This window comes from Paramacrobiotus metropolitanus, unplaced genomic scaffold (assembly GCF_019649055.1).
Source record: "Paramacrobiotus metropolitanus isolate TYO unplaced genomic scaffold, Prichtersi_v1.0 Parri_scaffold0000025, whole genome shotgun sequence".
Lineage (NCBI taxonomy): Eukaryota > Metazoa > Tardigrada > Eutardigrada > Parachela > Macrobiotidae > Paramacrobiotus > Paramacrobiotus metropolitanus.
Genome location: NW_026570245.1, coordinates 8,207 through 34,738, shown reverse-complemented (window position 1 = coordinate 34,738; position 26,532 = coordinate 8,207). Strand labels below are relative to the sequence as shown.

The window sequence follows — 26,532 nt, the reverse complement described above, 5'->3', positions numbered from 1 at the left end:
AACTCTACACCAGGAATTAGTGGACGGTCTTGCTGGAACAAATCGCAGTGTAGTTTACCAGACAACTGCAACGGACGGAAAGTCTGCAACCATGTTCTTCGCGTTTCGGCACCCTTACTATGAAATGTTGTTGCCCCATTTATCTCATTCATGTATAACGGGTCTTTGTCAAGGTCAGTGTCCAACGCAAATCCACACAGGCTCAACTGACTGTTCTGAGCCTGAACAGTGAAACCCAGAAGGGATTCAATGTACGCTCGAATGTGATACAAGGGACTGTTATCGGTTATGTTGCGACCTCCCAATGAAACCGTAACTGATTGAAATAAACTATGCAAAATATTGTTAATTGGTGCAAGACAGTCTTTTTCTGTTGGAACAGTACCAGCAGAATTAGTAACGTGTAAATCACATGAAAATCTAATGTCAGCTAAGCTGATCAGCTCGGTTTGACACGGTGAAATTGTAAATACAATATCGTTTGAATCGTCGGTTACGGCTTGAGACGGGCCCAAGTCATAGTCATGTGTATTCCACCTTTCCGTTAGCGTAGCTGGAAGATAAAACAAGTGACTTTCCAAAAGCATGGAGGGTTCTGAGCCAGCTTCAATAAGAGCCATCGTTACAATTTGTCTTTTATAGCGTCTATTGCGCGTTGACGTTTCGTGGGTTTGATCATTCTCTTTCGACGACGACCCTTAATACCCGACCCCTGTTGTTGAGCCGTGTTGCGTAATTTCTCGCTAACACGCTCAACAGCTTTATCGATTACGGATTCCACAGCTTTGCTGGCCATTGTTTTCATGTGAGGTTGGGCCGTTGCAATTAAATTGTTTATATGCGGCGCAGCTTTGCTGAACAAACCCTTTGCAAATCCAATCACACGTCCCCAGAAACTACCACCTTTCATGGGTGCGCCACGATAATATGGCATGCCGTACCCATGCTGTTTGGTGAAGATCTGGGTGTAGCGGTGCTCGTCAAATTTTAACTCCTGTAGAACCATTTTAATGCTTCTTTGGTCGAAAGTGTAATTTAATTACTGATGTACCTGGATGAAAGAGTACCTCCTTCCCTAAATCATCGCGCATCGCTATTTCTATAGTTTGAAACGTATGGTAGGCTAGCGGCATATAATGCGGATTTTCAAAACGAATTACTGTCTCTCGAAATGAATTCGCTTGAGTCGATAAGGTGCGTAGTAAAGGCACCATTGAGTCGCCTACCAACCCATGTGTAATCACGTCACAATACACATGCACGAGACGATTATGCAGTCCCGGATATAACATATGAGACAGAGCATCTCTGCTGTTATATGTGTACTGGTGTAGTATACCTAGTGCGCGCGCGTATTCGGAGCCCGTAAAAGTTAAAGCGAGGCCCGGCGTGATGTTTAACTGAGCTGCTTGACCACTCGCTATTATCTGGCCGTAGGTTTTCGAGTCCCTATCATCTACGTTTTCCTCAGCAGTTTGTTAACCGTCCGAATTAAATGATTTTCATCCTCAAAAGCATGTTGATCGACGAATCTATGAGTTCTAGACGGCATACCGTAACGCGAGACAGCAATGGATAATCCGGTATTAAACTTTATCCGCATAGGCGGTAGAATAATTTCCGAAAGACCTACTTCCCACGCACCGTCTAAATCTATAGGTCTAGCGAGCAGCGTTGTAAATTTACCAGGGCAGTTTTCAGGGTATAACCCCTCTGACGCCGAAGACGGCAATGTCATGCAAAAACTCATTTCAAATCTTCTTTGTTTTCCCACGAGTCATAAGCAGGACCGTATCCATACCAACGTACTAAGTATTGTACTTTTCCTTTATGTTTCCTTTCCCTTAATATCCTAGAGATCCTATGATATGGCTTTTCTGCCATTGTGACTTTAGATAACTCTTCCGGATAAAACTTAAATCTTCGACTGTGTAAAGGTAATGGCTCCCGCTTCGTGTAGCGTGGGTTATTTTAAAAACTTCTTCTGTGAAACGAGTCTCGTACCCTTTTTCAAATGTCTGTTTCTTTTTTGCCAAACGTACATGATCACCAACAGAAAATGTTGGTTTTGGATTTTTCATACCTTTTTGTTCATCAACCATCTTCTGGAGAATTTGCTCAGCTTCATCAGGACCGACGTCTTTAGGGGCTACTCCTGTAGCCGAGTGTTTTGTAGAATTGTAAGCGGATAAAACCTTAGGAAGGATATCTATGAATCGGTATGTGTTGTTTTCGGTCATGAACACATACAACCGGTCTTCAATGGTACGATTTAGACGTTCAACCATCGCACATTTTACATCATCGTTTTTTGTTGTAAAAAATGTAACATTACATTCTTCAAAAAACTTACGCATGTCTTTACTAACAAATTCCTTGCCATTATCGCTTTGAACGCGTAATGGAGGATAATCACTCTTGTATATTTTCAAAAGCGCTCCACGAATATCAGCAGGCCGTTTGGATTTAACCGGCTCTGCCCATGCATAACGAGAAAAGCAGTCGATACACATAAGAATATACTTAAACCCATCGTTATAACTAGCAAATTTTTGAAAATCCACAAGATCGATTTGATGTTGGTCACCCACATTAACGGAAATAATTTTTCGGCGTTTGAACTTAGACCGAAAAGGTTTGTGTTGTGTATATGCGTCTTTGGTTTCTAAGTAAGCCTTAACTTGCTTTCGTGTATATCCATGTTTCCTGGCTTCTTTGTACAAGCGGTCTATGCCACCTAAACTTCCTTGAGAAACAGGATTCAAATACAAATCATCTAATGTGGGCTTCATCATGTGTACGAGAGCCAGCCACCTCTTTGTATACCACCTTTGTGTCTTTTAGCGGGAGGTCCTGACGGTTTATTACGTTTTCTCAACTGAATTTTGTTCTGACCTGAACTTTCAGCTTTATTTGATTGTTCGAATGTTAAAGCCTTAAGCGGCGGTGTGTCGGTAATAGCTGCCTGCTCTTTCTCACTGGCCTCTATTGCTAGTCTTTGAGAACCACTAGCAATTGCAGCCCTTTGCTTAGGTTTTGGTGTGGCCTTTTGGAGCTTGTTAGAGGTTTTTGGCTTAATTGCCACCGTCTTCGACCCTTCAATAGCAAGTTGCTGATCTTTGTCCTTTTGCCGGAGCCGGTTTGAAGTTTTCGGTTTAACGGCAAGCGCTTTTAACCCTTCAATAGCTAGTTGGTTTTTTTCCACAGCCGGGACGGATCCATTGTCAGGTACTTGATATTCTAACACACCATCAGCAGGAAATTCCACTATCGGAACACTAGGCGGAGTAGGAGCGTATTCTATAGCGGCATTTAAAGTGTTATCGGATTTCGGAATGCGTCTAACATGGACTTTTTTGACCAAAGGGGGTTTTTTCGGTTTCCGATAAACATGTTTGACTACCGGTTTGCTTGGAACGACTTGTATTTGCGGCTCACCAGGCACTTGTACATATTGTACAATTGGTTGTGATGGTACCTCGACATACTTATATTCAACTAACGGTGGGGCTGTTGCTTGAGTACCCTGTTCATGAAATGTCGGAACAGCCTGCACAACTTGATGGGTTACGTTTGGACCCGCTTGACTATATTGATCTTTAAGAACACCTGTAGAATGAGCTTGTATACTTTTATCAATCATTATGGGTGATGTATTGGTAGCAGGAGCACCAGATTCAACTTGCACTGTTTCCAACAATGGAGTCGCGACTGGAGCGTTACCCGTATTGTTTAAACGCTGGTAATCCAAAGCAGCCTTCGCCATGAGCTGCTGTGTAATTTCATGACCAATGTCTTGAGCCTTTTTCCAAGCAGTCGGCGCGGGAACACCTTCCCGAGCATGCTTCTGTTTTAAAAACTCGGTTTCGGGAACTAAAACGTACGTCTTCATTTTGCTAGAAAAGTGGAGACTAACGTTCCTAATACTGGAAGCAAAACGTTGAGAAATCCTCCTTTTTGTTGCAATATTTTACGTTTCTTTGAACGGTCTGTACTGCGGTCAGCTAGACGTTTGATTGTTGAAGAATGTTTTCGAGCCCGAGCTAAATCAATTTTGCTAAGACCGGTGGGTTGCTTAACTAGGTTTAGGCAGGCTTCTTCGATTGCGCTTATTTGTTGTTTAGTTGCCAGCTGGAAAAAGCTTCTTCTCTGACGTGGTGTCAGAAGCTTTAACGCTTCAATAAGTCGAAAAATTTCTTCTGGTTTCATTTTTCTACATATATGCGTCTGTACTCAAACACGTGCGACTGAAGACGAACATTGTCTGGAGCTTCGGGTCTAAGGTTTATCAGTAAATAACCAAAGGGTTCCTTTATAGCCTTTCGGTAGGCCTCCAGCATATGTGGCATACCTAACTGACGTGCAAGTGTTTTAACTTGCTGAACATCGCGAACTGATTTAAAAATTACCAAGTACTGAGAATTCAGAGCGATATCACGCATGCTCCTTCCTTGTTTGTATAAATTTTGAGATATAAAAATTACAGAAACATTTTTATGATGAACGTCGCGAGTGAAAATCGAGGAACACCTTGGCGTTCCAGCAATTTCCTCCATTAGATCATCTAAAACTAGCAGGCTCGGGACGTCTTTGTCGAAAAAATTCTCATCTTCTACGATGGGATTAAGACCTTGGACAAGTTCAATATCTTTTCCAAAATCCTGGAAGGCATCTTGCCAAGTACCATAAGCATATACTATTCTAACAGGGGGTGGATTGAAACTCTACGTAAGATTTCGCAAGAGTTTCATTGTAAAAGTCGATTTTCCTGACATAGTTGGACCAGAAATATATATCGCGCAGGGAGTTTTAAAGCGGAAATCAAAACTCAGTTTTTCCATTTTTAATTTCTCCTGATTTGTGCTGCTAACTATCGGCCACTTCACAATGCACTCAATTGCAAAAACTCTCAAATGTTGCTTTTGAAACGATCAGATTTTTTCACTTTTCCACACCGTAGTGGTATACTTTTCAAGGAGGTTTTAATCTGTTCAATTGTGCGTTGAATCTGCAACAGTGATCTCGCTCCGAGAACCACACACTTTCCAGTATGGAAAACGTTTACGGTAGTTTTCAATAACGGAAACCGCAGTTTGATCGCTGGAAAAAGCTCAGGTTCATAGAAAAATGCGACACCCGTTGGCTTTTCTTTCAAAATCTGGCTATACAGCTTATTTAAATTTATTATTTCACTGTAAGCATACGTACAGACTATATTTGCCACAAAGCGCTCCTTAATAGTCACGTCGATGCAGTTTACCCTCAACATTCTCAAATACTGTTCTAATAGCCCATTTGATTCTTCTATGGACTTGCCACCTATTACGATTACCTTACCATTCTGGAAGATCTGGCAGAATGTATGTGACTGGTCTACAAGTCTGATGTTAACTGCGTTGAAATTTTTCACCTTCGTAGCATGTTCCCCGAAAACTTCTAAAACATGCTGCAGATCAACTTTCTCGTTGAGCTGTACCGCCAGAATAATGTTGTGGATATCCATGACTGAACGCATTACTTGCAACAGTGTCAGCAAGAAGGCTTTATATACTTCACTGCTGAGACTGTCGCAAATAATGGCGTTTTTCAGCCTTTTTTTTCTCATAACAAAAGGGACTAATAAAAAACAAACAAAAATAACAACAGCAACATTTTTATAGTGTTACAAAACATGAGAAGAGCGGCTAAACAATAAGAGATTGCGCTTTAAAGCTATCGTCCAAGATTCGAGCCACATCGATGAATCCCATGTATGGTAGCTGAACAGAGCGCCCGGGCTGAGAAAACCTGATTGTGCGCCCGTACTTTTCGTGCACCTTCAAAGTCAATTCCAGGCAAGCGGGGCCATCGAATTTCATTTTCTCCTGTTTGCCTTCAGATGCTGCGTTATCCAGCGAATCTTTCAAATGTCCACTCTTCAGGATCTTTAGCAATTCAGTGATTTCATTGTATCCGAATCGGATTCCTTTATTCCATGCTTTACGCAAGCCCTCAGCATCCGCATTTGCTTCGAACACAAGAAATGCCCGTACTTCTTTAGCATTCCAGAACAGGCTAACCACACTATTGACTTTGTACACAGTGTAGCCATCATGATCACCAACAACATCTAAAATGCGTGCGAAATCCATTTCTGTTGAGATATGGCAAAAACTTGCTCTCAACTTTTTTTCAGACTGATTTGGAAAAGGCCAGTCGCGTCGCTTTTATACTCACCAGCTGTGTCTGAGAAAACCAACCGCTTACCCCATTGGTCGTAAATTCCGATCAGACTCCGCCTTTTTCACACTTACGTCATTCAAAACAAAAAAACACTTTATTTCATCTATGATTGGCTGAAAAATCGAAAAATAGCTACGCCCTTATATACTGTAAGCTCCTATCGATTGGCTAAACCGTACGTGACGTAGCTTGGAAACTCAAAAATGTTTTAGAAATGAGAGCGGTGATTGGTTGTAAATAAAGTAACTTTATTCTATAGAATATTTAAACTCGAGTTGCACTGGAAAATCTATCATTCGCAAGGAAAATGGAGAAGGACCAATTTCGTGGTTGCTTAGTTGGGGGTATGCTGGGGGAATGCTTATGCGTTCCCTTGAAGGCGTATCATGGCATTGTTCACAAGGTTGCGCAGTTGTTCGTTGATACACGAGACTACCGCTCTTATCGTGAGAAGACCGTCTTAACAAACGCGCTGGGTAATGCATTGCTGGATGATGGGGGTTATGATGCAGTGTCTGCCGCTCGAGCGTGCGTTGAAGCTTATTACAGCGCACATCCCGTCATACGCTCGGCTTTTGGGAAGCTTAAGGATATAATACATCACTGGAAGTGGAGCAATTACAACACCTTTGACACATTACCGAAAAACATTGTACCGAAAACGTTCCTCAAAGGATACGGCCCAGCTGCGTGGATTCCAGCGTACCCACTTTACTTTAGACATCAGACAGAGCTGATGATCCGCAACGTACGTAGCGTTGCCGAACTCACACATCCCGCAATGGAAGCTTACGGAGCATGTGAACTTCAAGCCTACGCTATTGCCGTAGCCCTACAATACCCCTACTTTACTCCAGAACAGTTTCTGGACATGCTAATCACGCTGTGTGACTCAGGCATTAACCTTCAGCTGTATCAACCAAAACTAGTTCATTTTAAAAACGCTGCTGTCGCAAGAAACAAATATCGTGGTGAAAGCCCTTGGTAATGATTCCGCGGGACTAGAAGCAGTACCTATGGCTATTTACTGCGTACTAAAAGGAACCAGTCTGGCGCCTGAAAATGCTTTTGAAGCGACCATGGCGCTTACAATACGGGTTGGTGGATGCACTGACGGAATTGCAACCTTGGCGGGTGCTATTGCCGGAGCTTGGCACGGTCTCAAAAGTATACCGCAGGCATGGCTACAACTGTGTGATGGATACAAGAACAGCATTACGCTCGCCGATAAACTTGCCGAACACGCCAGCAACACCCTAACCAATCGCGAAATAGATGATTTCGGCAACTACGACACTTTAGAGTCACGTTTGGAATCGTTCAAAGGATGGCCACATCTGAAACCCTCACCCATGGAACTAGCTGGAGATGGATTTTTTCATTTTGGCACACAAGATTGTGTTCAGTGTTATTACTGCAACTGTAAACTTAGAGATTTTGAGCCTCTCTCTGATCCGCGTTGGGATCATTTATGTAAGAAGCACAACTGTCCTGCCTCCAATGGTCCTGATAATTTATATTTTCACTTGTAAATACCATAAAATAAAATGTCATGAATAAATAAAAGAGGGTGGGGAAAAATAAACCAAAGAAAGGGGACAATCGGCTCCAGTCCGGTTCAAACCGACTGAAAACCGAACCGATTACAAGCCGAACCGCGGACCGGTCGAAAACCGGACCGATTCGGAGCTGACGGTAAACTAGCGCTATATCTTCTAACACGCATTTTGCTGGCTGGTGGCTTGGGTGCACGCCAGATATTCTATTCACGAGGCGCATACCCGAACTCTTGATTCTCTGATCAACATGTGCTTGGTATCGTTAGAATCCGCAGAAATTAAGCAATCTTTTCCAAAAATCAACTTTTCCCCAGCTAAAGAACCGGGATTTAGAAATCTCTGAGAAACTAGCGCATACATGATGGCTGACTTCGATCATCACGTCAGCATACGCCATACGCATTTGTGCGCAGTACCTGCGACTAGTCTCGCTACAAATCTGTTGATTCTGTATTGCGCTTCTCGATAGATGTTTCGGCTTTTTGCCCTATCGCGCGCGCCATCGTCCACGGTTGCATTGATGCCGATGCAGCCAGTCATTGCTAGTGCGCGCAATGGGGTAAAAAGGTGCGATAGCTATCGACAAACACTGCAGTTTGTAATCTCCATAAAAGACGGTTGCGTAAGCACGCATCCGTAAATGGACGCCGTAGATCGTATTGCGGTCGGAACAGCGTCTGCTGACGTTCTTTGCAAAGTCAGCCATCATGTGTGCGATGGGTTTTCAGAGATCTCTAAATCCCAGTTCTTTAGCTGGGGAAAAGTTGATTTTTGGAAAAGATTGCTAAAATTCTAAGGAATCTAACGACACCAAGCACAGGTTGATCAGAGAATCAAGAGTTGGGGTATGCGCCTCGTCAGAATAATTGTAACTGCCTTGGCTAGAAAACGGTTGGTGCACGGGTGCAGTAAGGGAGAAGCTAACTGGGAAGCGTAGTTACGCAGTGCGATAACCGTAGTGCAGTGGCCATTATTCAAGCGCTAACTTCGCGCTAATATCGCTCCACCTGTACTTTTACATGCTCAATTTGTCGACAGGCTTGTAGTCACCGGGCAGCTGTTTCTTGATCATGGTAATATCCAGCCGTTGGCCGATCCACTTTCATCCTTCGCCGGAACTGGTCAAGCCAGCGGTGAGGTGAAGCTGCCGCTGGCTTGACCAGTTCCGGTGAAGGTGCTGTTAGTAAACAGAAGCGGCTCCATGGACGCTTTTAGATGGACACTCAACAGACGGTGGACGTTGTTGACGGTTAGCGGATGAAATCCTGCGGAGCGAAGGATTAATCCATACTGATGATCCGCAATGATCCAGTTTGCAGCATCAGGTATTCGTACCAGCACTGGTTGAAGGAATGCCGGGATTACAATAATTTCCAATCTGCGGCTCCGATCTTTTAAACGAGGCACGGTGTATGTACATACGAGTACTCGTACATGCATACGAGTATCGACATGTGACTCCTCTACTTGTGTGTTTGTGTGCGGCCCGTTTACGTTTTACACTGCAGTATGCAAAATTAATGGGCAATTGTGTGTATGCGTCAGTGTAACTGTAATAAAAGTGTGCTGTAACGTTTGTAAGGGTTCAGGAGACAGATCCAATTGTTCAACCGAATGCGTGCCGTTGCAGTTGAATTCATTCCACTGCACTGCCAATGCCGTTTTGCAAGCAGCTGATTAATTTATCCTGCCGCCTGCTGTATCAAAGCCACATCAACCGACCGCTGGATTGTCGTAAAAAGTGGCTGACTGTGAATAATGAATATTGGCCAACCATGAGTCCATGATGTAACATGCACCACGACGCCAGGGCACGGAAGTGTGGCAAACTAAAAAATTGCTCTTATAGCATCTGAACGCGAACTTCTTATTAAGCGCTTTTAGCGAGAAATAGACTGTGCAGGATGGAGGAAGATGCGAAGTCAGTCACGAAGCAGATATTTTTACGATTACCAAATATCGGGGAATATCATATCTTCATGGGGCCAGATCGCATGTCTAATTTAATTAAATCGTTCCGTACGTTAGTAAATAAGAACAAAACTGAAGTCTGGATTAGGAACAACAGCTTGGCTAGCTTTCGAAAACGGTCTGCCGTCAATGTTACGCTCATGGTAAGCATGTCACTGGACCGAGCAATAAGCCACAATAATATGGTAAACTGCTTAGAAAACATTAATCTGCTTGATCTGCATCAGACAAGATTTAACCGGGATGTCGGCTCGCACATGAATGTACTCCTAATATAATGGGCAATATTTCGGTGGTGGTGCAATGGTGTTTCACTGTGGCTGGGTTCACACTTGGTTGAAAACGAACAGCAGGGATAGATGTCCGGTATACGCCTATGGTATATGCTGGTTCAGTGGGGATTTCCATGTGGCATAGTGCCCTGTGTAGTGTCTCTTGGCTTACACTCTGTAAGTTACAGAGTACTGCTTCGTGCGTTCCAAATGTAGTGGTTCTGCCGCAGAAAAACTTCGGCTGAAGTGCGATGTTGTTTAATTTGTTTTTGCAAGTTTCAGTGCCAAGCTGTTTCTATGGATGGAATTAGAATTATTATGGTGTGAGCAGTTCTTAATGTTTTCTGCCAATTGCACATTGCTCAACTGCTGCTGCCGAAAAAGGTCAACAGAAAGAAGAAAAACACAGAAGAACCTGTATTTGTGGATATACATATATGCAGTACAGAACCAATGGGCGGTGGCTGCTGCATGCCGAATAAAAAAATATATTTAAGAGAATACGACTAAAGGAACTTTAGTCGTAGTCTCTTCTGCCTTTCACATATTCCTTCGGAAGTTAATTTCCCAGTTACTAGTACTTTCTAAACAACTAATTTATTGTATGTATTTTTAAATAATTTCCAAAATAACGTCGAACCTGTTCCAAATAGTTATCCGTTTAAATGACCAAACTTTCCGCTGTTTTTCTTAATATCTTCTTAATTTTCTCCATTTATAATTGCTTTTCGCGTGTTCTCTAATTTATTAATTACTCTGTAATCAAAGTCTTAACTTTCAAAATGATATTAGTACGAGTAGTACTCGTACAGTATATCACCAATTCTCCGGATTACTTTCCAGATTATATTCCGATTTCATAGTTAATTCCTTAAGGGATTTGGCCCGGTACATAGTACCAAATTCGGGTACATACACGGGAACTTTCGCTGTCACGCACTCCTAAACACTTTTTTGCATTGCTCTATGACATTTTGTATCCAAAGGATTTGTATACGTAGGCGTGAAATCCGTTTGCGCGCAACATCCGGTTCGGGAGTTGTTAATGAAATAAAATTCCAAAAGGTTAAACGCGCGGAGGTGTACCAAAAGTCTCATTATGAACCGATGCTCTTCAAATTTTGCACGAAAACGCACATTATTGTAAAGATCGTTTTGGTACCAAACCAGCTTTCTACTATTTTTTTCAAATTTTAAAATAAATTTCAAAAATTTTAAAAATTAATTCAAAATTTAAAAAAAAATGGTAGAAAGCTGGTTTGGTACGAAAACGATCTTCATACATAGTAACGTGCGTTTCCGTGCAAAATTTGAAGAGCATAGGTTCATAATGAGACTTTGGTACACCTCCGTGCGTTTAACCTTTTGGAATTTTGTTTCACTAATAACTCCCGAACCGGATGTTGCGCGCACAAACGGTTTATTCGCCTATGTATGCGAATCCTTTGGCTATAAAACATCATAAAGCAATGCAAAAAAGTGTGTGGGAGTGCGCGACAGCGAAAGTTGCCGTGGATGTATACAAATTTGGTACTATGTACCGGGCCAAATCCCTTAATTAATTTCGGGAGTAAATCACAAATTTTTAGCGATGGTAAATTTCACGCCCATGCAGGCGCAGTTCGATGACGCGTCGATCCAATGGCAATGGCCCCACGCAGAACGTTTTCACATACGTATCTCAGCGCATCGAATAACGTCTTAAAACACGAGTTTTGAGTGATTTCACTATATGTACTTTTCGAACCTTAACATCGGATCCCCGCTTCTGCATCGTGATAACGGTGCAAATCCGGGTACCTGATGTACAGGTTCGCATAGTAATTGCACGAGCGCCAGCGCCAGTACCACTGCGAAATGGTATTGGGATTGTGGAATTGGAAAAGCGTGACGTACGCTCTTCGTGACGTCAGATAAATTTTATGACAGCCCCCATGGAACCCCGTCTACACCCGCGACCTCCGCACTGTCATCACGCTGATCACGCGGAACCGGTGCAGCTGACCGCCAGCCAAGACCAGCGTCTCTGTTGGCTGTCGTGGATACTGCATGACAGGGCCAGCAGCTCTCTCCTGCATTGTCCATGGCAGCCAACACCGGGAGATATTTACTGCAATACTCCTTCCGGAACGCGAGACTTGGAAAGTTGGATTGATTGTGAATAAAATGCGGAGAAGTTTTGAATATACTTGTTGGTTTCCGTTGGACAATCCGAATGCGAGTCTGTTGCGTTTCATCAGCATCGTCATTCGTACCATGGGTACAGCTCACTAACTGGTCTATGAATTGTGCGATACAGCAGCACTTACCTACTTTCCATCTTTTCCTAATTTCCCTTACATAATTTCCATCTTTTCCTCTTTAGGGGATAGACCGACGCGGTAGGACATCAGTTTATGGATCTCCGTTATGCTTCACGACAATGTTGCTGACCGACATATGTTGATGATTAACATTGTCAGATTTCTTGGTGTTTTATTAAGTCCGGGGTTCTTTTTGGATTCTCGGTTGTGAATTTTTTGGTCGCGTTAGGCTTAGGTTCATGTTTTTTTAGGTTTTTCATAGGTTATCTTGGACTTATCTTAGGTTATCTTAAGTTGAGTTATCTTAGATTTTCTTGGGTTTTTAGTGGGCTTCGGGAGTTGATTTTTTCGGCCATCAGAATTCAGAAGGTCGTCAGCAAAGTCTCGGTGTTCAACAAATTGTCCATGTGCCGCTTCAGCCACGGTATAACTTTATCCCCGCGGCTTTTAAAATATACGGACCCTGGGGCGACGGAGTTCAGAAGGTGGTCAATAAAATCGGACACCATATGCGGGCATCGCGGCCGCTACCGGACGATTACGCGCGAAAGATTTTTTCCGGCAGCGGATCTCCATACAAAATTCAAAGAGGCACCGCTCTGTGCGACGCATAAAGCGCGCTGTCCGGCCGGAGGCAGGCAGCGGTCGGATCTAAAAGTAGTGCCATTTCATCTAGCGGCTAACAGTATATTTTTTATTTCACGTTTCATTTCATTTCACTTTATTTCACCATTTCATTTCACTTCTTTTCACAACGGGTCTAAGCCTCGAGAATGGGCACAATGGGCACAACGGGTCCTACTGTACGTGATGGGCACAATACACTCTGTATACCGGATCAGGAGAAATTAGAGGAACTATTCTTGTCATAGCCGTTTACAACCGTATTTTGTTGTTTTATTTGTGAACTAAGTGAGCCGTACATAGTCCATACTCGTATACACATCACATCGATTTTATTTAATGCTGGCATTCCGGGTTGGTAGAACTCGTTTGTACAATGACCAGCGGATCTTCGGTCTCCATTTACGTCCAATTCTGTCAACCAGTCCCTGAAAACCGCAACAAAACAACAGCTTGGAACACCGTCAACTAAGAAACGAAACGTCCAACTGGATTCGTCATCCTCCGTCATGGGAGCGGTCAGGGGCCGTGTTGGCCGTCACCGCCAGATGGTACAGCTGCAGGGTTTTGCCCGGGAGACTGCAGGGCGCCTCGGCCATGAGATCCCGGCCCTGCGCGGTCTTGGGGAAGGCGATGACGTCGCGGATGGACTTCGCGCGGGCCAGGAGGCATACCAACCGGTCCAGTCCCAGGGCGATGCCGCCGTGGGGCGGGCAGCCGCTGTCCAGGCCGGCCAGCAGATGCCCGACGTCCGCCGGGTTGATCTGCAGCAGCTGCAGGACGTGGCGCTGCTCGGCGGCCCGCTCCAGCCGGATGGAGCCCCCGGCCACCTCCGCGCCGTTCAGCACCAGGTCGTAGTGCTGCCCGCGGATCCGGCTTAAATCCCCGCCGGCCTACAAGACAAACCCGTCGATAAGCGGATTTTTTTATTGAAGAAAGCACAAATTAATGTTCCTTAGGTTTCTTAGGTTCATTTTTGCAACCGTGATTATTCTAATCAGCCGGTCCAAACCGGTTTTTAATACATTAACCATAACCTTTCTGTTAAGCAAGGTGTAAATTCCAAATCAGCAAATAAAAAATTAAACTTGCAAAATTAAAAAAAACAAAACAATTATTAATGGACACATTCTGAATAATACAGAAAATTTCCTAGAAATAATCGCGATTTAAAAAAAACTGCTGCAAAAGCAATATTAAATTCCCTGCGGGGCTTTTTACCACGGAATTCTTCTAATCCGGCAGTGGAACGGGTAAGTAAAAAATGTTCCTTGCTAGGCGGAACACAGCATGCAAACCAGCAAATGAAAATAAAAAATTATACAGAAAAATTCCTCAAAAATAAAACAATATTCAGAATATTCGAAAAACTTCCTAAATCAATATAAAATCAAATGCATACATTTTATCACTTAGTCCCCTAAATTATCCAGTAAAACAACAAACAATATTTTCCGAAATGACGCAGGGAAGCGCTCGCATATAAGAAAAATTTTAAAAAAATTACAACGATTTAAAAAAAATTAATTTAAAATATATTCCGCTAAAAATCTCAATTTCGGGAACGCACCTGCAGGAGATGCGCATCCTCGGGATGCGGCGCCGTGAACGGATGATGCACCGTCTCCCACCCGCTCCCCTCCTCCGCCCGCGCGAACAACGGAAAATCCACCACCCACAGGAACTTAAACGCATCCTCCCGGACACTCTTCCCGTTTTTCTCCACATAATCCGCCGTCTCCAGCCGTAACCGCCCGAGGGCTTTCAAGCAGCGCTCCTCCGGTCCACCGCAAACGACCACCAGATCCTCCCCCTGGATCCCGCCCACCAGGGAGTGCAGCTGGGCCGCCGCCTCCCGCGGGAGGGCCGCCCGGGACAGCGAGCCGTCGGGTTTGAGCGTGAGGAAGCTGAGCAGCACCCCGGGGTATTCCCGTTTCACGAGGGTGTCCAGGGCGTCCTTAAAAGCCTTTTTGCAGAGGGGCGCGGCGCCCGGGGCGACGAAGGCGCGGACGGTGGACCCGGGGTGCAGGGGGGTGTTCCCGAAGAGACGGTAGTCGCGTGCCCAGGGGGTGATGTCGCGGATGTGCCAGGCGAAGCGGGTGTCGGGTTTATCCGTGCCGTAGGAGGTCATCGCGTCCTTGTAGGACATTCTAAACAATTTTTTGGAATTTTTCCATATTTTATTTGAATTTTCTATATTATATTTTTGAGTTTTTCTCTACTTAATTTTTTAAGTTTTCCACATTTTATTTTTTCGTATTTTTCCAAATTTTTGAATTTTCCATATTTTATTTTTCCATATTTAGCCGCCTTTTTAAAATTCACACGCTGTAATTAATGCAGGCAATTTATTTTTGCTCTTTTAATCATGTTACTTTATTTTCTAAATTTATACATTTTTTTAAAAAAATTCCAGAATTTTTAAACCCATGGAAAATTCAATGCAGATTATTTGGTTTGATTTTAATTTAATTCAAATTGTTCAGGCATTTTTCTGCATAAATGAATTTTTTTAAAAGCAAAATTCCAATTTGCTAAATTGCAAGTCAAAAACATTTTGAATGGAATCCATCCGCTTAACAAAATGAGTTAAATTAATTAATTTTTTATATGTGCAGCGGGCGATTTTGCTTACATTCTTCTGAAGTAGATTTTTCGCTAACTTCGATTTTGCTCCGTTTTTTTTTTTAATTTCACAGATATTTATCTGTATAAATTACATTTTCTTTCTTAAATTTGTTTACAAAGAAATTTCAAATTTTTTCCTTTGTAAAAATTCTTATGTTTGTTCTACACCACATAAATATTCCATAGTTGTAATAACTGACATTTTTTACCCATAATTCTTCTATAATTTCTGACAAATGGTTTGCTGCAGTGGAGAAATAAATTTGCTGACCTGGGAAAAGGAAAGGCCGGCGGTGGCAGCGCATCGCGGTCGGTCCAGGGGAAATTCGCCGCCTCGGCCAGAATTTCCGGCGCCGGCCAGGAAAAGCGCAATAAATCCTCCACCAGCGCCAGCACATCTTCCATCCCCACGAACGACATCTCCACGTCCAGCTGCGTGAACTCGGGCTGCTTCTCCGGGTTGTTGCTCTCGTCGCGGAAGCAGCGCGCTACCTACAATGATTTTTCTGTCATTTTATTTCGCAATTTTTCCCCATTTTTTTTATGAACATAACCATGTGGAAATAACGATACAGCAGCAAAAAATTCTTAGTTCGTTTAATTTCTTTATTTAACAGCAGGAAAAAAATATTCAAAAAAACAATAAATTCCATTTCGTTACCGATCAAGGTGATTCCTGATTCAAACGGTGCTGGAGCGTTGGAAACGGATGAAAAATAAATGTAGTTTTTAAAAAATTTATTAAAAATATTCGGAAAATTAATTAAAAAAATTTATCAGTCTTTATAAAATCATTTTTCTTTTAACTTCAAAAAAAACGGCAAAAAATGGTGTGAATGTCGGCCCTCACCTGGAAGTAGCGATCGACGCCGGCGACCATGAGGAGCTGCTTGAACTGCTGCGGACTCTGCGCCAGGGAGTAGAATTTCCCCGGCAGCTGGCTGGCCACGGGGAATTCCTGGGCGCCGCCGGGCGTGGCGCGGAATAAATAGGGCGTGTCCACGTCGACGAAGCCGGCGTGGTCGTGTAAAAAGCGGCGCATACGCTGCAGCAGCCAGGAGCGCAGACGCAGGTTGCGCTGCATGACGGCGCGCCGCAGATCCAGGTAGCGGTACTGCATCCGCACCGGCTCACCCACCTGCGCAAAAATTCAGTTTAATTTTTAAAATTTATTAATTTGTTTTAGGGAAAATGCTGCCGAATTAAATAAAACATAAATTGAAATCAAATGAAAAACTCGACACATAAAAAATGAACACAGATACAAAATAAACACATTAAAAAATTCACACACACACAAAAAAGCACATAAATATGAAAATAAGTACAATACAATGAAATTAGAGGTAAAACACAAATTAATTATATTAAAAATAACATGAAATTAACAGAAAAATACTGCAGAAACGAATTAAAATAAATCTCGACAAACAAAAACTCGATGGCAAAAAAAAAATAAAATTCATACAAAGTTCAACCAAATCGAAAATAATACAAATAACAAATTTAAACAGTGCTCACAAATTTAAACCACACACAGAAAAATGCAAAATAAATGCAAAGTACTGTACTGCAAAATAAAATGACAAATAAATCGAATAAAACGCAAAATCAACACAAATAAAACGAAGAACAAATACATACAAAATGAGAAATAAATTTAAAGCTCAGGTAGAAATTAAATCAAAACAAATGCAAAATAAATGCAAATAATATGGATATGAAATAAACATAAAAACAAAGAAAACTAATTTGAAAATACCGTACAAAGAAAATATAAAATTACTTATTACAAAATAAAAGAAAAATAACTCGAAAAAAAATGAAAAAAACGCGAAAATTCCGCAACTTGCCTCGGCCGCTTCCCACTGCGCGCACGTGAAGGGCAGCCGTGCCGCGGCCGGATTCAGCACCTGCATCTGCTCCACCCGCAGCTCCAGCTGCCCGGTGGCCATCCGCGGATTGGCTTGCCCGGGCGGGCGCCGTTGCGGCACCCCGCTGACGCGCAGCACACTCTCCAGCGCCACCTCCCCCAGCCACGCCGCCCACTCCGTTCGCTGCCGGTCGTCCAGCGTCACCTGCAGCGTGCCGCTCCAGTCGCGCAGCAGCCAGAAACGGTGGTCCATGCGCTTCTTGTGCAGCCAGCCGCAGACGGAGATACTGCGCTGGGCGTCCACATCCGTGAGGTTGACGCGCCCGCACAGGTGCGAGCGGAAAGCGGCGCCGTAGCGGTTGTAGGGCACGGTGGGGGATAATCGGGGCGGGGTTCGGTAGGTTGGGGGTGGGGGTGGAGGGAGCGGGTGGCGAGGGGCGCCGGGAAAGGGGAAGGACGCAGGATGCGCTGACGACATAGGCAGCGCGCCAGCGGCGTCATTGAAGAGCCGTTTCTGCTGCGTTTCTCTCACAGAGCAAACCTTACTTCCCCAGTAACAATATCAGAAATCCATGGAGAATTTTTAACCATCAGAGATTTGCAAAACTTCGATGAAAGTTTTTGGTAAAAGTCAGTGAGAAGTCGGGAAAGGAAGAAATCAAACTACAAATTCAAACCGCTAACGGCAAAACACGGACAGGAAAATTTTGCTCGGATTACATTAGAAAATAATTCCATTTGGAATTGGGTGATTAGTGATTACCACCGTACTGATCAGTGGAAACGGAAATGGAAATGGGCACCAATCAGCGATATTCCAATTCTGAAAGAATTCCATTGGAGTGGCAGATGGATGCCGTGCTGATGTAATGGAAACGGAAGTGGAATTGGAATTGAGCAACTGGTTCCACCAACGCACGGCATTTTCGTGAATCAACGTGAATGATGTAAAACGAAAACATATTGCTGGCGTTTTCATAAAATAATTTGATTGCTTGATTTGGTTTTGATACTGGAATAAATTTTAAAGTATGATGCGTTGATCGTTTATTCTTGAGCCATTGTAGTTATACAACACGTCCATCTGCAGACTAGGATATTTTCGCGGTTGGCGTTGCGGAGAGTGAGTGTGTGTGGCGAATGATGGCCGACGCAGCGTTCGCGTATCCAGCGTCGCTCGTGCAGCATCCGCGACCTCCAGCCAGTTCCTCGGGATATGCCGCCGCGGATGGCCCGCAGCTGGGCGAAACGCTGCAGGAAACCGTGGACAATTTCATCAACAAGCTGAAATACAGGTCAGTATTGGCGTTTTCGTGACGTTGAACACAGATTCGCAACGAAACGGAATTTGATCCGAATTCGAATATGGAGTTTTTTACTTTTTTCTTCTTTTTTTTATTTCCACCTTTTAATTTCCTGATATTTATTTGTAGTATTCTTTTTATTTTTAAATTTTTATTTTTAAATTTTTTAAATGACTTTTATTTTTAATTTATTTTCTTATGTTTATTTATAAAAAGGTGGTAAATTAGAATTAAATAGAGGAATATTTCGGGAATTACTCAGAATGTGCCTCAGTTTTTATTTTATAAATATTGTAGCATTTGCGGAAATTTTTAGAATAATTATTTACGGTAGCTTGGCTTCGTGCGGATTTCAGTTAGGATTTAATTGGTATTTTTCAGTCAGCGATACGGTTCGTACGCGACGGCTCAAGAAGCCGCGTTGATCTTCCGGAAAATCGTCGCCACCGTGCGCTGGAACAACGCCAGGTGAAAACAAATAAGGCCTGTGCTGGAAGTCGCTCATTACGATGGTTAGCTTTTGTTTAAGGGAGCTAATGCACGTCATTCGCCGCGAAGGCCGTCGCATCATCAAGACCATGCCCTCCGGAGACCGTCATCGGCAACGTGGTCCGACGCAGTAAGCGTTGTTTTATTAAAAATATTAATACATTTTTCTTCTTCTGTTGTTAATCGGTGCAATTATTTTATAATTTTTCTACCACAAAGTAGCTTCGGTTTTGGTTATTTTGAATTATGTTGTTTATTTTCTGTTTTTTTTTTCTGTTCATAATAATTAATTGTAATTTATTTATGTTCAAAGATATCCCCGTGGTTAATTGAAATAATTAATTTAATAAATTACCGGGAAATATTTATTATTACGCTTGATCATGGTGGTTATTTAAGAATTGGCTACTTGTTTTATGCGCTTATTTATTTATGTGTTTCGTTTATCGTTTATGAGTTACCGAAGAATTTGGGTTACATATAATATTAAGTTACATTTATATTTCAAGAAATACTACTAATTTAATAATTTGCTTAATTATGATTAAAAGTAGGTTATTTGTTGATGGAAGTTATCTGTTTATTTTTGTTAAATTTTATTTCCGTCGGGAACGGAGGTGACTATCAATGGATGGGTTTTTTTTCTAGCCTTGAAAATCATCCGGGAAGAGTACATCAAGTAAGCCATACGTTCCTGGCATTTATTGAACGTGCGGGGAATTTTTCCTGGTTTTCGATAGCGCCGCACAAGCGACCGCCCTGCGTAACGGCACCGCCGGCGGCGAGGGCGCGGCGGTGGTGGCGGGGGAGGCGGCCGACCGCGGCACCACGGAGGACGCCGAGTTCGGGGAATCCCTGCACGTACGTTGCCGTTCGTTGGGAAAATAAATAAAAATAAATTAACTGCTATTAACAATAAATAATAATATAACAAAAATAGATAAAGTCCTCGTAGTAGTCATAATAGTATAATTTAACGGATTATCTCGGTGTCATCGTGAGCAAAATGTCTTGTGTAGAATCTCTTCATTTCCGGCCACCGAATGGACGATTTCTCCAGCAAGATTGACGGACTGAAGGTGAAAACAGTTTTGCCGACATGTGTTGACGTTTTGAAATCTGAACGGCACTGATTTATTGGACAGACTCAGATTATCGAAGCATACAATGAATTCCTATCGGAACTGGATACCAGGTCAGAAAAACTGCACAATAAGCAAAAAAAACGTCCATAAAATTTCTGCAGGCAGTCAATTGTAGTAAATTTATTACAGCGTAATAAAAATGGGAATAAATTGGTTAGGTTTTTTGAAATAAATTGTAATAATACGAGTAATGTAGTAAGCGATTTAAGGGAAGTAGGCCGGTGCATGATACCGAATTCGTGTACATGCACGGAAGCTTACACGTTAGCGCACTCCCAAACACATTTTTGTTTCGATTTATGACATTCTGTAGCCAGATGAGCTGTATACATGGGCGTGAAAACCGTTTATGCGCGCAACATCCAGGTCGGGAGTTATGGCTGTTAGAAAATTTCAAAAAGTTTAAATGCGTTCAGGTGTACCAAAAGTCTCATTAGGGACCGATCTCCTTCAAACTTTGCATGTAAATGCACACGGCCGTGAAGATCGTTTTTACACCGATCCAGATTTCCATGATTTTTTTTCAAATTTTAAAATAAGTTTTAAAATTTTTGAAATTCATTTTAGAATTTTGAAACATGCTAGAACAGTGGGTCGGTGTGAAAACGTGGTTACCGTAATTATCGAATTTGAAGCCCCCCCAAAATACAAGCCCCCCGTAATTAGAGCCCACCCCTAAGGTCGTTTGAAAGTTATAAGCCCCCCCCCCCCCGAAATAGAGGCCCATGGGCTTAATTAAATACGGTAAAGCCCATATTAAAAAATGCCAAAAAGCTGGTTTGAAAATTGAAGCCCCCCCCCCCGAAATAGAGGCCCATGGGCTTAATTAAATACGGTAAAGCCCATATTAAAAAATGCCAAAAAGCTGGTTTGAAAAATTGAAGCCCCCCCCCCCGAAATAGAGGCCCATGGGCTTAATTAAATACGGTAAAGCCCATATTAAAAAATGCCAAAAAGCTGGTTTGAAAATTGAAGCCCCCCCCCCCCCGAAATAGAGGCCCATGGGCTTAATTAAATACGGTAAAGCCCATATTAAAAAATGCCAAAAAGCTGGTTTGAAAAATTGAAGCCCCCCCCCCGAAATAGAGGCCCATGGGCTTAATTAAATACGGTAAAGCCCATATTAAAAATGCCAAAAGCTGGTTTGAAAATTAATCGAAATAGAGGCCCATGGGCTTAATTAAATACGGTAAAGCCCATATTAAAAAATGCCAAAAAGCTGGTTTGAAAAATTGAAGCCCCCCCCCCGAAATAGAGGCCCATGGGCTTAATTAAATACCGTAAAGCCCATATTAAAAAATGCCAAAAGCTGGTTTGAAAATTGAAGCCCCCCCCCCCGAAATAGAGGCCCATGGGCTTAATTAAATACCGTAAAGCCCATATTAAAAAATGCCAAAAAGCTGGTTTGAAAAATTGAAGCCCCCCCCCCCCGAAATAGAGGCCCATGGGCCAATTAAATACCGTAAAGCCCATATTAAAAATGCCAAAAAGCTGGTTTGAAAAATTGAAGCCCCCCCCCCCGAAATAGAGGCCCATGGGCTTAATTAAATACCGTAAAGCCCATATTAAAAATGCCAAAAGCTGGTTTGAAAATTGAAGCCCCTAAATACAAGCCCATGCCCGTAATTGGAGCCCACCCCGTGGGTCATTTGTAATATTTGTAACCCTGGGCTTCTAATTCGATAAATACGGTATATGCATTTACGTGCAAAATTGGCCCATAATGAGACTTTTGGTACACCTGAAGGCATTTAAACTTTTGGAAGTTTTTTCACCGATAATATTTCCCAACCGGATGTTGCGCGAACAAACGGTTTTCACGCCAGTGTATACAAATCTAATGGCTACAGAATGTCATGAATGTCAGAACAAAAAAAGTGTTTGGGAATGCGCGGAAGTGTTAGTTTCCGTGCATGTACACGAATGCGGTACCATTTACCGGTCCACTTCCTTTAATGTAAACGGATTAGCGAGAGTATCAGGTTGTCAAATGTTCTGAAACGATGGTGGTAATAAAAAGCAAGTAAATTGTAAAAAGAAAAATTTGCTTGAATCTTGGATTTGTTTAAGAATTGCTCATTGGGGATTTCGTGTATAAATCAGCCGATTTGTTGTTGTTGTTTGTGGCGACAGCGTGGACTGTATCGCGACGCAGGCGCTGGAGCACATCCACTCCAACGAAGTCATCCTCACCATCGGCAAATCGCGGACCGTGGAGGAATTTCTCAAGGTCTGTTGTCCTCTCAACACACTGCTGCATTTCCGAGCACGAAGAATGTTGTTCTCCGGCGGTAGCATGCGGCGAAGAAGCGGAAATTCCACGTGATCGTGGCGGAGGCGGCGCCGTTCTTCCACGGGCATTTAATGGCCAAACGCCTGGCCGAGCACACCCCGCCCATCCCCACCACCATCATCACCGACTCGGCCGTCTTCGCCATGATGTCCCGCGTCAACAAGGTCATCATCGGCACCCACACCGTCCTCGCCAACGGCGGGTATGTTATCTCATTTTCTCTCACACCAAATACAATGAATTTCCAAATAAAAACGACCAAACAGTTCGTTGCAGTGAATATTTGTTCAATAAATTTTAAAGATAAATTTTATATAATTTTTACAATAATTTTTACATTTTTCGGATGGTTTTACAATACATATTCCGCACAGTATTCGTGTTCCCGAGGGAAATAATTGTGATAAATTTGATTTAAATTTTGTTTTAAGAAAATAAGGAAATTAAAAATGAAAAGAATTAATTTTTGAGAAATTCTCCAAGATAAGTTGTGAATTTTAAAGAAATTTGTTAACTTTGGGGGCTGAATTGCAGACTGAAGGCCGTCAGCGGTAGCCACACGATCGCCTTGGCCGCCAAACACTATTCCGTCCCGGTATGGACGTTTCCCTTGACGCTTGTTTCCGGTGTGATTAATTGGGATTGTTTGCAGTTGGTGGTGTGCGCGGCCATGTTCAAGTTGGCGCCGCAGTATCTCTGCACGTATGATCAGGTAAATTATGCTTTTTATTTGTAGATTTCCTTCGTTTTACAAATTCTGCAAGTTGTGTTCGCAAATGGGTTAAATTAATTCAACTGATTACGGGATAAAAATTCACAAAAAATTGCATAACATTTAAAAAAATAACTATAAACATTGCTGATAATTAATGCAAAAAATAATAATAATTAGCGGAAGAGATGTGTGATAAGTAGAAAATCGCCAGAACTGATTTTCGGATTAATATCGAAAACAGGGATTAGTTAAATACACTGCTACCGCTTGCCGGATATGTAATCTTGAATATTTTATTCTTCTCATTATTATTTTCATGAAATAAATAACGCGAAAAATGCCCACGAGTATAAAGAGAATTCCCGTGATTTTTAATTCAGAAAATAATGTTGATTAAATAGCCAATGAATGCTGCAGGATGCCTTTAATAAATTCGTCACGCCGGAGGATGTGCTGAGCTATTCCGAGGGCGAGATCCTCTCCGCCGTCCACCTGGTCAATCCCGTCTTCGACTACGTCCCACCCGAGCTCGTCACGCTCTTCATCTCCAACATGTCAGTCAAATCTACCCGTAAAAATATTTAAAAGAAATTAAGAATAAAGTTAATAACTAAAATTAATTAAACAATAATTAACTGTAATTAATTAAACAAATTTAAGAATCAAATAAACAACGAGAAATTCTAATAAGAATATTTGATATTGTGTTGTAGAAACACTACTAAAACGGGCGATAAGAAATAATATTTAAGAGATGAAATATACGAGTAGAAAATGTCCAAAAAATGGATATAAGAAACGTATCTACTGTACAACTGGTTTTCATAAAGAAAATGGTGTATGACAAAATATATCTTGGAGAATTTAAAAAATGTTGGCCATATAAAAATATTATTTGAAAGTGTCAGAAAATATAAAATAAATGTGTAGATTATTGTCTTTTATACCAGCAGAAAATAATATATTACAGGGGTGCCGCGCCAAGTTCGGACAGTTTTTCTAAAAATTTCCCATAAATCATCCACCACCAAACAAAAACTTATCAAATGCTAATATGATCCCTGCGTGTGTCCAACATCTTTTGCACTCCAGGTTTCCCTACTGAGAACGTGCTTTGGATTATAGTAGAAGAAAAACTAGAACAGACCACCTGAAAAAAGTGGTTCGACCCATCGAACTTGTTTGTTTCTGCCCCTTTAAAAATTTGCTAACAAATTCTGTCGATGTTGTAGTCTAAAAGCAATAGCTCTAAACTGTTTGTCATTAAGTCCTTCTGCAAATCAGTCTATCTTCCAGACGATTTCAATCAGGCGTTCGTGACCTTTGCAGTCTGACTGCAGACACCCGAAAACTGGAGGGTGACCTCCTCTGCCTTGCTCGCCGTACAGTCGCAGGGTGCCTTATGTGAATGTTTTTGGAAAAATCTTGTTCTAGAAACCCTGAACGTCAATTTGAGTTCTTTTATCCTCACAACAGGCCCGGGATATTCCGTTCCCAGTAGTTCAAACAACAGCTACAACTTTTTTAATCTCCAGCTTTGACGTTTTTTTGTTCCACTTGTTCGGCTCAACCACCTCCCCGCTTGCGCAATTGATTTCAGTCAAAACGTCAAATTTGTATGATGTTATCCATGCGTCATGCATGGAAAATATTAATTCGAGGTTTCCACATCATGTGCGCTGGGCAACCCTATTGTTCCTAAGGAGCGTTGTAACATACAAGTCTATGGGAAAGACACCTTATTTCGTGGCTACCGCGGGCACGGGTGGAGCACGATTTTTTGCCAACTTGTAACGAACACCTTTTGGTTCCCTTAATAGTCTGCAAAACACCCACGAAACAATATCTGTCGGTGAATTGTTTAGAGGGACAGATATAAGCGCCCAAAATCCGACCACCACCCCATCCCCTAAATCCCTGCTTGGCTCGCTACTGGCATTTCAGAACGTACTGGTTTTGACAGTTCTAGATTCGTAATAAAAAGTTACACAAACAATGTTAAGAAAGTAAAAGCAAAACTATCAATACAACTATTTTAAAATTCATTTTATACAACTGTCCGAACTTGGCGCGGCACCCCTGTATATTCAAAATCTCCGAAAAATTAAATATGCATAATGGCGTTGTTAAACAGCGGAGGCAATGCGCCGTCGTACGTGTACCGGCTGCTGACGGAGCTCTACCATCCCGACGACGAAGAACTGTGAAAACAACAGCGGACCAAACTGTCTTCCGTGATTTTTTTCCTGACCTGTTGAACTGTCCGCATCGTTTCGCCTTTTTCTGCAGAATGCCTCTTCCGGTGCTGCGTGTCTTAACCAAGTTTTCTTCGTCCATTTGCTGAGGAAGAATATTACAGCGCCCGCCGTGAAGCTGATCTGTCGGTACTAAGTTTTCTTAGGTAATTTAACGCCGAAATAAATTTAAGAAAAATCCCATATCGCTTTATGTGGTATCTGTAGTGCGCATTATATTTTTTACACATTATATGAAGCCATTTTTCTAACCGAAAACAAATGTTTCGCCGCTGAGAATGTTCAAAAATATATCAGGAATAAATAGAATTAATGAAAGATGTGGTTAAAACTGAATTTTTCCAACCACTTCCGTAATGACCGATAAGCGCGTTTCTACCGCACGGATAATCGCAGCGATCTAGCCAGAAGAAACATGAGTTTTGTAAATAGGAAACAGATTTCAGTAAGTAGAAAAGTTCAACTCGTAAACGTAGAATATATGCCGTAAATAAAAATTAAATTCGGCAAATAGAGAAAAAGGAAACTGCATATATACTTTGGAAAATGAGTAAATGCAGTAAAAATTTACCAAATACTCGAGTAGCGAAGTGCGTACTTATTTAAATTCATTCAGTAACAAAATTAGAGTAGTAAAATTGATCAGAAACTTCCGTTATCAAGTATTACCGTGTTAAATAGAAAATTATACTTAATTCAGCACATTGAAAATCTGGTTCAGTAATGTCAGATTCAGTAAACAGAAAATCCATTCAATAAATCATTAAATATGTTCAGTGATTATGAATGCGGTTGAATAAATTCGGTTACAAAGGAAATAAACACTCAATACATATAAAAATGAGCGGAGGAAATAGAAATACATATAAACAGAAAAAT

The 26,532-nt window shown here is 42.0% G+C and overlaps 2 protein-coding genes across 2 annotated transcripts; one reads left to right on the top strand and one right to left on the bottom strand.

Moving 5' to 3' along the window:
* Positions 1-13,166: 13,166 nt before the first annotated feature.
* LOC129587543 (aspartate--tRNA ligase, mitochondrial-like) lies at positions 13,167-18,127 on the bottom strand. The gene is made up of 5 exons (XM_055481338.1): positions 17,433-18,127; positions 16,430-16,717; positions 15,851-16,071; positions 14,522-15,101; positions 13,167-13,844 (listed from the first exon to the last, which is right to left on the bottom strand). The coding sequence occupies exons 1-5, from the start codon at positions 17,928-17,930 to the stop codon at positions 13,449-13,451; spliced, it is 1,983 nt and encodes a 660-aa protein (XP_055337313.1). The 5' UTR covers positions 17,931-18,127; the 3' UTR covers positions 13,167-13,448.
* Positions 18,128-18,422: 295 nt separating this feature from the next.
* On the top strand, positions 18,423-25,973 carry LOC129587525 (translation initiation factor eIF-2B subunit beta-like). The gene is given in 14 exon segments (XM_055481321.1): positions 18,423-18,747; positions 19,138-19,224; positions 19,286-19,334; positions 19,336-19,375; positions 19,894-19,924; positions 19,986-20,106; positions 20,265-20,324; positions 20,391-20,440; positions 22,524-22,620; positions 22,686-22,885; positions 23,218-23,278; positions 23,336-23,395; positions 23,816-23,952; positions 25,533-25,973. Coding segments are annotated over 14 exon segments (1,221 nt in total). The 5' UTR covers positions 18,423-18,592; the 3' UTR covers positions 25,606-25,973.
* The last annotated feature ends 559 nt before the right edge of the window (positions 25,974-26,532 follow it).